The sequence below is a fragment of the Phyllostomus hastatus genome, unplaced genomic scaffold (genome assembly GCF_019186645.2).
Source record: "Phyllostomus hastatus isolate PE091 unplaced genomic scaffold, TTU_PhHast_1.1 phas_scaffold_216, whole genome shotgun sequence".
NCBI classification, from domain to species: Eukaryota; Metazoa; Chordata; class Mammalia; order Chiroptera; family Phyllostomidae; genus Phyllostomus; species Phyllostomus hastatus.
The window spans coordinates 17,363,128-17,376,749 of NW_025334018.1; the positions used below are offsets into that span (position 1 = coordinate 17,363,128).

General features: G+C 55.0%; 1 protein-coding gene across 3 annotated transcripts in view; it reads left to right on the forward strand.

The window, feature by feature from the left end:
* The window catches only part of VAV3 (vav guanine nucleotide exchange factor 3), a 263,079-nt gene extending 257,089 nt beyond the window's left edge, over positions 1-5,990 (forward strand). For all 3 annotated transcript variants that reach the window (XM_045816668.1, XM_045816669.1, XM_045816670.1), the window contains exons 26-27: positions 3,114-3,265; positions 3,908-5,990. In XM_045816668.1, the coding sequence (XP_045672624.1) occupies positions 3,114-3,265; positions 3,908-3,949 (194 nt within the window). In that variant the 3' untranslated portion in view covers positions 3,950-5,990. The remainder of the gene's footprint in view (positions 1-3,113; positions 3,266-3,907) is intronic.
* Positions 5,991-13,622: the final 7,632 nt, after the last annotated feature.

The following is a 13,622-nucleotide window of genomic DNA, read 5'->3' on the forward strand; positions in this document are numbered from 1 at the left end:
TCTCCCACACGGTTGAAGGGGAATGTGAACTGGGGGAAAGATTATAGCCACGCCCCCACTTCCCATGGCAGTGGCACCGTGGTATCGGTGGGTAGGCCTCTGTAACTGCCGCTGGAGGCACCTGAAGCCGAGTGGTGGGTGGGTGCAGAGCCGCGGAGAGCCCAGGCCCCGGCATCACAGCGCCTGGGCACGACCCTCGCAGCCATGAAGGCGGAATAGAGTGAGTGCCTCCCGGTTCGCGCTGTTGTGACAAATCAATGAAATGCGGCGCGTGAGACACCGAGCGTGCCATTTAGTACTTGTGAACCATCTGATACATGTTAGCTCTTCTGAAACGTCAGGTGAAAAGCTTTCAAGCATCCACGTGCATTTAACTTTTCTCTGCACCCCTACAGTTTGGGGGACAGGCTTGCTTTCTCTTCCTGACGTGATGAGCTTCTGAGTGGCGTGTGTTTCACTCCTGGAAGTCAGCCAGCCTGTGCACGCGAGGTTGGGGTGGGGGTGCATCCTGCCAGCTCTGGACGGATGCGTGACGTCCTTGAATTTGCCACGGGCCACACGTGTTTCATTGACACCACCCTGCGGGCTCTGCTCTTACTTCTTTCTGTCGGTTTTGAGGGGAAGCACGTTTAACACGGGGAGTGCGCAGCTCCCCTTCCCACTGACGTAGCCCGGTGGGGACCGCGCGCCGCTGCAGGAGACGGCCATCCTTGGATGGAGGCGTCAAGGTGGCGGCGTGGAGTGAGCGAGACGCTGCACGCGCCCGCCAAGGGGTGGACGGCCCTGAAGGACGCCGGTCAGAAGGTGGAAGCCCGCCTGCCCGTCGTTTAGAAACGGTGACGCGGAGCGAAGGGAGCGAAAGCGGGGCTCCACATCCCAACGTCCATGTGACAATTTTCTTCCGATTATAGGCAACAGAATAGCTGCGTTGAGATGGTTTTTGCCGATGCCTAAATGTTGTTTTGCTTCTCTCTCTCTCTCTCTCTTTCCGGAAGCCCCTTCTTTGTTCTGTGGGTTTTCTCTGGCCACCCCTCCAGAGTACAGCTTTGTCCCTCCCTCCTCCACTCCCTTCTGGTCAGGTACTGCTTCACTTCTTTCTGTGTCTTTCGGACTTGCTTCTGTTTGCAAAAAATGCATATGTATGTATACCCGGCCTTCTCCGTATGGCTTCTCATGTAGATACATCTCCTCACGAACAGTCGCTAGAGTCCCATTCGCACCGTCTGTCACGGAGTCACTGTGCGTCATGGCATTTCACTGCTCCGGGTTCTGTGTGTGCTCCCGTGACACGTCCCAGCGAGACGGTTCCTGTTCCATCTGTGGGGGAGGCGGGGAAGGGCCGGGAGCTGAGCATGGAGGGGAGGCGGGGTGCGAGATACCCTCCCGGACCATTCCTTTCCTTCAGGGTCAGCCGTTTTGCTTGAGAACAGCCAGTGTCTAGGTCTTCCCACCGAGAAAATAATTAGAACCCAAATCCCAACTTGGTCTGCCAACGTGAGCAGAATCTAGTACCGGTTGCTTTGAGGGACACCTGGGCCCTTTGCTTCTGGCACGGGCATTTTGGTCTTGATTCCCGCCATTAGCTGGAGCACTTGGTGGTTGTTCAGGTGACATGTAGGAGAGTATATTACGGCCAAAGTATGTTTCCTTGCAGGTTTTAAAAAATGAGCCTCGAAGTCCCAATGGACTCTTGGAATAATCTAGAACCAGGAAGGCCTTAGAAGTCACCTAGTGCAGACCTCTCATTGTGCAGGCGAGAAAAATGGGGCCTCGGGAACCTCAGAGACCCGGGCAAGGCCTCGCAGTTCAGCCGATACGTGGCTTTTCCCACTGCAAAGCTATTTTTATGTTCACCCGCCTACGAAGGAGGGGTGCCCCGCAACGGGACAGCAGTCAGTGAGAAACCCATTAAAGTGGTTTTTGTCCAAACGGTAAAAATAACATGACCTATTTCCACTTGCGGAGCAGTTCTGAAGTCTACAGCATCGCTATTCATTTATCTCATGACTGACACCTGGAGAGTAAAACAAAATGGCCGTCATTGCAAAGCCGTGACCGAGGGGCCAGAGACCCCTGTCCCCGCGTGGGCAGGCCCTGCCAGGGTGACCCAGGCCGTCGCCGCGGCCACCCGCGCTCGGGGACCACTCAGCACCCCAAGGGAGGTGTTTCCTCTCTGTTTCCCTTTCTTCTGCGGAAGGCTCTCCGGCCCCAGGTGAGTGATTCTCAGAATCACTGAACCCGTCATTGAAAACACTGTATAACCCAGAGAACAACAGGTAGAGAATGAATGTGGCGTGTGCCATGAAACACGAGGGCTGAGCAGACACGCCCAGCCTGAGTGCCGTTCTCCTCCCTTGGAGGCAGTGAGGGCGGGGAGTACGTTAGTTAGCTCCCACCGTTGGAACAAAAATCTGAAGATGGGGGATGAAGCCCTGGCATCAGCTTTGATTGTCATGCACCCCTGGGGGGCGGAGAGCAGAGGAACGGTGTTTGTGTGGTCTTTGTGTGAAACCTGGTGTAAGCTTCTTCACGTAAGTGAAATTACAATATGGACTAAACAGTCACTGAGTTTACCCCCAAATGGTTTTAATAATAGTATTTTAAAATGCCTAGTTGGGGGAGGAAAATGCCATTTAACTAGAAGTGATCACCAGAGACTTTCTGAGGGGAAAAAAATACATGGGTTGTTTTGAATCTTTAGTCAAAAAGGTTATGGATAAAAACATAATTGTAGAGCCTTTTACCGTAGCGGTGCCAGTTGTAAACAGGTTGCTGTGTCATCAGTAGGACATTGATGCGAGTCATTTTAGATTCTGACTCCTTCAACAGTAACTTAAACATCAACCTCTAAAAAAACCCAGTCATCCCTGTTTTGAAGTCATGAAGAAGGTGGAAACAGGACCTTAGCGTTTAGACTTCAGGGAGTGAACTTGACGCCACCCGACTGAATCGAAACGGCCACTCCGCTGCTTGCTCCCGAGCTCCCCCGCCATTGTCGCTGGTCCGTAGTGCGGTCATGGCTGCGCACTCTGATAGCATCGCTCACGTCCGCGAACGCCCCCCGGCCTGTCACACGGCCCCTCACTCACCAGGCCCCCACCGTGTCTCCGCAGTGCTGAGTCCGAAAGTGCTGGGCATCGCCGTGGCCCGCTATGACTTCTGCGCTCGGGACATGCGCGAGCTGTCCCTGCTGAAAGGCGACGTGGTGAAGATCTACACCAAGATGAGTGGCAACGGCTGGTGGAGAGGGGAAGTGAATGGCAAGGTGAGCCGTCCCTCTCGGGGGCTTGTGGCCGAGAGTGCGGGGGGCTGGGCAGCTGCCGGCCGCGCGGTGGTGCTGGGGGGTGGTGCTGGGGAGCAGGCCTCCACCCCGGAGCTCCAGTGGTCCCTGCCCATCGAGGCCCTCAGGGAAGACGCATGGAATGACGGTGATATGGCACAAATGAAGTTTGCCTGGGCGAGCGTGGGGGCCGCTCGTTGGGACAGGGGTCGAGGGGCATCTTCTGAGTCCCTCAGCCTCAGCGCATGCACTTGCTGGGGAGTATAGGACGTCTCTGAGGGCTGCTGGGCTCTGCTGGAAGGGCTGGGGCCCCGGACCTCCGTCTGCACGTCCTGTCCCGTCCTGTAGCAGAAACAGGAGCCCTTGAACTGTGGAGCCCTGGGGCCTACCTCATTTACATATTTACTGGCGTGCTAGCCAATGGGAGCTTCGTTTCGGCGTATTTCACTGCTCTGTTTCGGCCACTCTCTCGGGCCCTTGGAGCCGTTAAATCAATCGTCCTCACCTACAACGGGCACCAAACTCCCGAGTAACTGGGATGTTAAGGAGACAAAATGCTGTTTGTGGGCCCCCTGGCAGCGCCCGATGCAAAGTCACGTTGCTCTGTTGGTTGCTTGTCTCTCGCAGGTGGGCTGGTTCCCGTCCACGTACGTGGAGATGGACGAGTAGATGCTGACCCGTGTGGCACGGGCGCCAGAGACCCAGAGAAGGGGCCAGCCGAGGCGGGCACAGCGCTGTGACGGGACCGAAGTGCTGCGGAAGCCGCGTCCCCGGCTGTCCGGCGTCCTGCCTCCTGCGTCTCAACGTGGGGTCTGAAAACGCTGGTCCTGACAGATGAATGTCTTTCCTGGAGCTGGCCGAGGACCCGCCGACCAGCCAGCCGGTCATGGTCAGGAACCGGGGCAACGCCAAAAGCTGTTGTTTCCCAAAGACCCCTGCACACACCTCGGCTCACCTTTCTTTCCCCTGCGTCCGGTCGGACTGCCCGCCGCTGGTGAGGGCGTGCCGCGTCCTTCTTCTCCCGAGCCCGTCGCAGGATTCCTCTGCGGGACAAGGCAGCAGAGTCTAACTTTGTCCCCCTTTCCCGCACAAAGGAAAAGGGGAGCTCCACCCTCCGTGCAGCCCAGCGGGAGGGTCAGCCGGACACGTCTTGCATAGCCTCCCAGGATGACTCGTTGCCTGGCACACCCTTTTACTTAATTATTCATTCGATATCCTGATCACCTCCGCAGACTGCTTTATAAAAGGAAAGAGCACATAACAGAGAGAGTGGCTTCCGGTGAAATCCTCACCGCCCGTTGACTTCCTAGGTGGGGTTCTTTGGGGAATGTAGCACCTCGCCTGGTGACATCATCTTGGCTGGAGGCTGCAGGGAACCCGAGTGAGGGGACAGCGCTCACAGAAGTGGGTTCAGGGCTGTAATTTACATGAGGTCATGTCACGGGAGCATCGGCTAGGGACACCCGCGCCTCCCCCGCCCCCTTGCATGGACACAGTTGCCAGTTTCCGTGTTTCCCCGCAGCAGTCACAGGAGCACCGGTTCGCTGAGGACTGTGGTGGGGAAAGCACAGCTGGGTCCTGGGTGCATTTCTGGGGCTGGAGGGACACTCAGGCGTCCCGGTCTCTTTCTCAGTGGGGGCCCCTGGCTTCCCAAGGAGGGTCTCCCCACCAGCCGGCCCTTTCTGGGGTGTAGTAACCGAGGGAAGACCAGGCTTTGCCGTGGATTTATCTGACCAAACCTTCCCCTTTTATGTGAGGACCCGAAACATGTTCGCCCTGGGGGGCACGGAGTGCCCGGTCCCGTCGTCACGTGAAGGCACGCACTCGGCCCTCCCCTGACGACATCGGTTTTCCGCAGCCGGGGTCGTGTCCTGATGAGGCGCAGTGAGTGGAGGGAACAAGACAGAGCATTAGAAGCATCACCTGGATAGACTTCGGATTGGCCCTGAAATGAGGGCGGTGCCCCTGCTCACCCCCCAAGCCACTCGAACCCCAGACCCTGGCAGGCAGCGGCCGCCGCCCCTCCGGCCCCACGGAACCCCTGCTGGCTCCGTCTCCGGAATAGGATCCATGCAGGCCCTTACCTCAGAGTTACGTCAACTGTGATCGTGTGTTAGAGCCATTCCTGTTTGCTAGAACCAGTTAAGTTTTGTTTTGTACATGTGTAAATGATCACCAGAATGAATTCTGTGAAGCGCTCTGTACGGTCGAGTCGCGCCCCCACGGAGTGGTCCCGGCGTGGATGCTGCGTCGGAAGTCCTCCCTGCGACTCTGTGTCTGGGCGTTTTGTCCGTTACGTCTGTTTTTGTGGAGAGAGCAGCGTCACGCCAGCCGAGACACTGCTGGGTAGGGCGTTGTGGCTGGTGTTTCTCTCATTGTTGTATCAGCCACTGGACTCCCTTCCCTGCGGTGGTGTTTGGTCTCCCGTGCATTTCATGGGCCCGCGCGGGGCCCCAGCGGAAGGCATTCGAGCCCCCTTGCACCCTGTTGCCCCTTACACCTTTGTCTGGTGCATACTTTGTACTGGAACCGTAACATGCTGCGGATTCGTGTCGATTTCTGATGCCAAAGACAAGTCAGTGTTTTCCCACGTACTTTGTCTTTCCTGTTTGCAGCCTCGTGTAATACGGTGAGTTGGAGTGGTGTTTCACTTTGTAATATTTTGTAAATATGTCAATACAATAAATAGTTACCACTTGCATTAAATGGATCTCTCTGGAGCTGAGGAGTCTTTTCATTGAACGATTCCATAATTCGGCACACAGTAGGCCCCCCTTAGCCATGGGGGGTACGCTCCGAGACCCCCGGGGGAAGCCTGAAACTGCAGAGAGCACCGCGGACCCAGTCTGCGCTGTGGTTTTTCCTGCACACACACCCCGAGTTTACTTTGTCAGTTAGACATGGTAAGAGATGAACAATAGCTCATGATAAAACAGAACGACTAAAATGATACACTGTGACGAAAGTGGCATTGTTATGTAAAGTAAGGGTGACTTGCGCACAGTGCTGTGTCACTGCCACCGTTACCTGGTGACCTGGAAGGCCACGGGGAGCGTGACAGTGCCAGGTGGAGACGCTGGACGGAGGGGCGGTTCACAGCCCGGTGAGACGCAGCAGCGCAGCTCGAGATTTCACCGTGGTCCTCAGGATGGTGCGAGATTTCACCGTGGTCCTCAGGGTGGTGCGAGATTTCACCGTGGTCCTCAGGGTGGCGCACCACTTAAAACTCATGCACCGTTTGTTTCTGGGACTTCCTGTTTATGTCCCCGCCTCGGGGGCCGTGGGGAACTGAAACCATGGGACGCGAACCCGGGGCCAAGGGGTGGTCCGCTGTATTCCAGCCCCGTAGCAGACGGGATGGGAAGCCCTGAGTCTGATCCGGTTGGGTCAGGATTGTTGTCTAAGTTAGGAAACTATACAATACCCTCAGTAGTCACGAATCACGTTCATTGACAGGCTGACCATGTGTCACAGGCTGTTCTGGATGCTGGGTGTGCACCGACTGACAGCAGCCCCGGGAAGCAGAACCCTGTATCATTATCCCCATTTTCCAGATGGAGAAACTGAGGCATTTCGAGAGGGGGGCCGTTCAACCCGGATGACACAGCTGGCGAGTGCCAGAGCTGGGCCGTGTGGCCTCAGAGCCGGTGCGACCACTCCCTTGTCCTGCCGCGCCTCGTGGGCCGGGAGAGAGACTCGGGTGTTTCTAAGGTCACACGGCCCAGAGGAACCTGGGGAGCTCACCACCGCGGTTTAAACCACTCAAGACTAACGCGGGACTGAGAAGCGTTCTCCTCCTCCTGCCTCCCAGAGGAAAGCTCAGGCGAGGGCTGCCCGGAGAGACTGGTGCCAGACATCAAACTTCTTTTTCTATTTTGATTCAAATTTCGCACAAAAACTGGTGAACTGCTAAACGAGAGAGACGCGGAGGCAAGTTTCCGGGCAGAGCAGGCCGTGGGGTCGCATGCAGAGCTGGAGGGGGGCTGGCTGGGGGGGGGGCCCCAGCAGACGTCTGAGGACCGGAAGGCCAGCTCCCCCAGTGGCTTCCATGCTGATGCCCCGCACGACCGTGCTCAGAAACACGACCCCCCTTCCCCGCAGCAGTGGGGGTCGGCCCTCCCTCCCTTCGCTCGAAGGGCTGGCTCCTGTGATGCTTTTGTTCCGTCTCGTCTGCATGCCAACATGTGGGTCACGTGTAGCCTGGGAGGCCATCGTCACCGCCCTGTCTAATGAGAGGCCAGCGGTACTGCACACTCCCCCGTGAGTTCACACGGACCTCTCTCCTTTGTGACATTCGAGTACTTTCCCGCCATCAAGTAACTGAAGTGAAACGTGTCAGTAATCAGTCTTTCGGTGTCTTGCTTTGTCCTGTTGAACTTGACCGCTGTGGAGAAGAGTGATACAAGCGTGGCCAGATGTCGGACCGAGTATCTGGGTTCGTGTCCCATCCCGGCCACAGAAAACCCCGCTGTCTGGGGTTGTGACAGCACCCACCGCCCAGGGAGTGGGCTGGGGACCCCAGTGCAGTCATACACACGGAGCGGGATTGTGAGTGACTCAGAGAGAACCGTGTCTGTCGTTTTCATCGCTGTCGGCGTCGTTGGGCGGATTTGCTGGCAAATTTGGGTCATTGCCACGTTCATCTTTGAATTCCTTTGGTGTCATTCAGGCTCATTAATTGGGTGAAGGGGCCGAACTCAGCAGGTTCTAGAGGAGACGGTCTCTCTAGGAAGGAAATTAAGCCGTTTGATGTCACGGGAAGGGTGGGACCTTTAGCATCAGTCAGATCCCGGTTCAAACCCCAGCTCTGCCTCTGTCTTCTCCGAGCATCAGTGTCCTCTTCTGCAGTGAGGGGGGCAATGATAAGAGTCTGTCGTGAAGAATAAACCGTAACACGAGGAAGACGCCCGGCAAAGGGCCTGGATTCCCTTGCGTTTATGACGATAAAATACCCAGGAACCCGACTACGTCCTTGCAGCTTTTCCCTTGAACGCCAGCGCCGGTGCCGCATGCCCGATGGCCAGTTTAATCTGGAGCATTCAAATCACAGATGGGAAAATGTAGCTGCTCGGGAAGATTGATTAATATGCGAGCCCACAAACAGTCTCGGGAGTTGACTTTAATGGCTCCACGTGGTTTTTACTAGGAAAATGGAATTTCACTTGGCTCAATCATCGAGCCTAAAGTCCATTAGTCCCTTCATTTTCTCGCGGAGGCGAGTTTTGTGGGACTGGCTGGCCTTGGATCAGAAATGTTGTTCGGTCACACGGGCAGGCTGGAGTCACAAACAAGTCCCCAAGTGAAGGTCAGAAAGGAGTCCTGTCTCTGGGCAGGTGCCATCGATTGAACGGGATCGGAGGAAATTGTGACCAAAAAAAAGAACTTTAAAAACTTCTTAGGAAGCACTCCAGACTCTGGCTCTGCTGGAAATTTCCAGAATTTCTAGGCACAGTGCAACTACTATGACACAGGTGTTGAGAGGCCCCGGTGCAGAAATGGGAGGTACACTCAGGTCCCTGATGCTGGGGTGCATGCTGATCCCCCAGGTCAGGGGCCACGACCCCCAGCCATCGTTGGCCAGCAGCGCCCAGCGACCCCTGGCAAAGCGCGTGTGGTGTCGTCTCTGCGAACTCGGGCGTGAGCTGGTGCACTCAGCTACCTCCACCCCAGCTCCCCAGGGTTGTGGAGTCCTGTTTCCTCGTGGCCCACAGAGAAGTTCAGAGGCTGCGTGGAGGCGCAGAGGTGTTCGAGTGCACCCGCGCTGACTGTGGCAGGGAACTCTGTCTAGGCGTGTTCCCGGTGAGTTGTCTGCACGACCACTCCCGGCTGGGAGAGGCACCAGGGTGGTCTGGGGCCTGCCTTCGTCACCCTGGTGTCCTTCGCACCCGGCTGCTGGCTCGTGCCGGAGTCAGAGTGTGCCTGTGGGGTGGATTCCTGTGTGGGGACCTGGGGCACCGACTCCAGACTTCGTGGCTGGACAGTTAACGGTGCTCGGACCTCGGAGTCTGACAGCTGAGTCCCGTGCAGGTGGCGGCAGCTGAGCTCCAGAAGCCCCAGCCTCCGGTGGCGGCTGGAGGCCGGCCGGTGCCTGGCTGGGGTCAGGACACCGCCTCTCTCTCTGAATTAACTGCTCTGCACGGGTGCCTCTGGGCTGTGCCCGCCCCCTTGGCCTCATCCACAACACGTTTCAGTTGCTGCTGCTTCCCTCCCACGGTGGCAGAAACACAGACGATCTCCATTCAGCATGTCTTTTCCTTCTGCCAACGACAGTCAAAAAGAAACATCCCTTCCTCTGCAGCACCCAGCACAGAGACTTCTGACATACCTCATCTTGTCGGATTCGGAGCCGCTCAACCCAGAGAGGCAGGCAGGGTCACGCTGTTCTTCCCATTTGACAGATGAGGAAACTGAGGCTTGGTGAGAGGGACTGGCTTAGCCAGGTCACCCAGACTGGAACTCTTGGCCAAGCAGAGGCTCACGCCCAGGTGTCCTGGCTCCGAGTCAAATGCATGCCCTTTGCATTCACCGCTGCTGCAGCAGTCCCCAGGAGCTTCTGGTTTTTAAAGAACTCTTTCCATAACCCCCAGTGCCTTTCCTCGGAGAATCGTTCAGGGTCGCTGCTGCCTCCTCTGAGGGCAGCGGCTGAAATCCTAGGCCAGGCAGACAAGTGACTGGGTCACAGTCCTTGCACCCTCGGCTGTCGGCTGTGTCAGTGCCTGTGAATTGCATCAGTAAATCTGATGATGACTCAGGAGTCTACAGGGAATGAATGCTTTGGGGTTTTCTAGTGATCTGATGACCTCGGAAAGGGAAAGGTTTCCTTTTCAGTGATAATTTAGGCTTTCTCTCCGCTTCTCATTTGGATATTTTCTTATCAATCCTCACCCAAGGATATGTTTTTTTTTAAGATTTTTTTTTATTTTAGAAAGAGAGAGAAACATCAATGTGAGACACATCAGTGTGAGAGAGAAACATTGATTGGTTGCCTACCATACATGCCGGACTGGGGATCGAACCGGCAACCGGTTGATAGGAATGTGCCCTGACCAGGGATCGAACTCACAACCTTTCCGTGTATGGGATGATGCTCCAACCAAGTCACCCGGCCAGGGCTTGGATTTTTTTTTGTTCTTTGTGCTCATAACGTGCAGGCAGTCTGGTAGGTGTTTGGTGTATGATCTCCTGCACTCCCCAGGAGAACTCGTCAGAGATGGGTATTTTCCGGTCCTCATCATGAAGACTCTAGTCCGGGCTGAGTTCCACGCTGGGGCTGGTGTGTGGGGAGATTCGACCTTCTCGTCGACGGAGCAGCTTAGACCGGCGGGTGAGGCCTCAGGACCAGCTGGTCTGGCCCCACCTCTTACCAGCTCCGTGGCCTGGGCAGTGGCTTACATTTCTTGCGCCTCAGTTCCTCCGCAGTTAAAAGAAGGAGGTGCCGATCGCGCCTGTTTCAAAGGGTTTTACGAGGATTAAATGAGAATATGTAAACACAACAACAGAGATTCTTCATTTGCATGTTGGTCGCCATTTTAAACACTTTTAACTGAATGTTTTGGAGACACTGGTTAATAAAACCACATGGGTTTCAAGTGCACAACTCTTTGACACCCTGTCCTGTGTGCTCACCCCCCAAAGTCAAGTCGCTTTCTGCCACCTTGGACCCCCCTTTCCCCTCCTCCACCCCCCCAACCCCTCGCTCCCTCTGGCAGTCCCCAAACTGTTGTCTATCTCTTTTTCTTTAATGCATGCAAAAATGTTACAAATTTTAAAAGTTGTGTCAGAAATGAAAAAACTCTTTTGTGGGCATGTTGGAAGAAAGATCTTCCAGCATGCTTTGGAAGGCTTTAGAAGAAACACCTTGAGTTAATCTCTCACATTAGTGATGATTCAAAATGATGTGTTCGGAGTGTAGATGAAACATGGTGCACAGTGTATCAGTTAGCCGCTGCTACATAACAAATGGCTCCAACACTCAGCAGGCAAGGACCACAAACATTTATTATCCCGCTGCTTCTCTGGGCTGGGCATCGGGGAGGAGACGAGCTGGGTGTCTCCGGCTCGGGGTCTCCTACAAGTCTGCCATTGGGGTGCCAGTCCGGGCTGCAGTCGCCTCACCATTCAAATGGGGGAGAGTCAGCGTCCAAGTTCACTCATGGGGGTCTCAGAACAGGGCTGCTGGCTTCCCCCACAATGAGCCAGCCGAGAGGGAGGCCCGAGAGCACTCAAGGTGAACTTAGTCTTCTTACAAGTGAATCTCAGAAGGGACGGCCGTCATTCTGCTCTCTTCTAGTCCTTAGAGAGAGTCAGTACATCCCGCACACACTCAGACGGGATGGAGTTACACGAGGCATGGACCCACGAGGCTTCCGTACCGGCACGAAGGGCTCCTGGGGAGGCCGTCCCAGCAGCTGCTCACCATGGTTGGAGTCATCAGAAGGTCACTGAAGCCAAGTGTGAGGTTCATCAGAGGCCTGGTTACTTGGAAGAAATTTAATTGACTAAAATTTAGATCTTTGTAAAAAAAGTTCCAGTTGATTCCTTAAATCCAGTGGGTCACCATTTACCGTGTGCTGGGCGCTGCGGAGGCCACGGGGTCGATGGGAGGGGCCCTCTCCTCGGGCTCCTTTCCTTCACCTTTTCTCCCTTGGGGAGTGTCCTTGCTGAGGCTCCAAGCGCCGGATGAGGGAGAGCGGGAGGAGGAGTAGGGGGGTTTCCAGACCCCTGGGCAGGGAGCTCCATCTCAGTGACAGGGGGAAGTGGAAGTGGCCACCAGACATGCCTTGGAAGTAACTTGAACGTTTTAAATGATAAAACCCCCAAGTAGCTGGCAAATCCATGCATCTCTCCATCCACCCATCCATCCTTCCATCCATCCATCCATCCATCCATCTCTCCACCCATCCATCCATCCATCCATCCACCCATCCATCTCTCCATCCATCCATCCATCCATCTCTCCATCCTTCCATCCATCCATCCATCCATCCACCCATCCATCTCTCCATCCATCCACCCATCCATCTCTCCATCCATCCATCCATCCATCTCTCCATCCTTCCATCCATCCATCCATCCATCCATCCATCCATCTATCCATCCATCCATCTCTCTATCCATCCATCTCTCCATCCATCCATCTCTCCATCCATCTCTCCATCCATCCATCCATCTCTCCATCCATCCATCTCTCCATCCATCCATCCATCCATCCATCCATCCATCCATCCATCTCTCCATCCATCCATCTCTCCATCCATCCATCTCTCCATCCATCCATCTCTCCATCCATCCACCCATCCATCCATCCATCCATCCATCTCTCCATCCATCCATCTCTCCATCCATCCATCCATCTCTCCATCCATCCATCTCTCCATCCATCCATCCATCCATCCATCTCTCCATCCATCCATTCATCCATCCATCCATCCATCCATCTCTCCATCCATCTCTCCATCCATCCATCCATCCATCCATCCATCCATCCATTCATCCTTCCATCCATCCATCCATCCATCTCTCTATCCTTCCATCCATCCATCCATCCATCCATCCATCTCTCCATCCATCCATCTCTCCATCCATCCATCCATCCATCCATCCATTCATCCATCTCTCCATCCATCCATCCATCCATCCATCCACCCATCCATCCATCCATCCATCCATCTCTCCATCCATCCATCTCTCCATCCATCCATCCATCCATCCATCTCTCCATCCATCCATCCATCTATCCATCCATCCATCTCTCCATCCATCCATTCATCCATCCATCCATCCATCCATCCATCCATCCATTCATCCTTCCATCCATCCATCCATCTCTCCATCCATCCATCCATCCATCCATCCATCCATTCATCCTTCCATCCATCCATCCATTCATCCATCCATCCATCCATCTCTCCATCCATCCATCCATCTACCCATCCATCCATCTCTCCATCCATCCATCTCTCCATCCATCTCTCCATCCATCCATCCATCCATCCATCCCTCCATCCATCCATCCATCTCTCCATCCATCCATCCATCCACCCATCCATCCAACAGATATGTATTAGGCTCCTTCATGGAACTCCATGGTTCTAGGCTTCAAGGATGCAACAGTGAACCTGCTGCAGCTCTGCCTGCACTCCAGAGCTGGCGTGGGTGCTGGAGGTGGGAAGTGATAAACAGATACATGAAGTGAGGTGCTGGTAAGTGCTGTTGAGGGAAACAAGGCAGGGTAAGTGAAGAGGCTGTTCGTCTATGGAGGGTGGTCAAGGAAATGGTTTTTGAGCAAAAACCAGATGTAAGTGAGAGAGGAAAACTATGCAACTCTCTGAGTGCTTAGCGC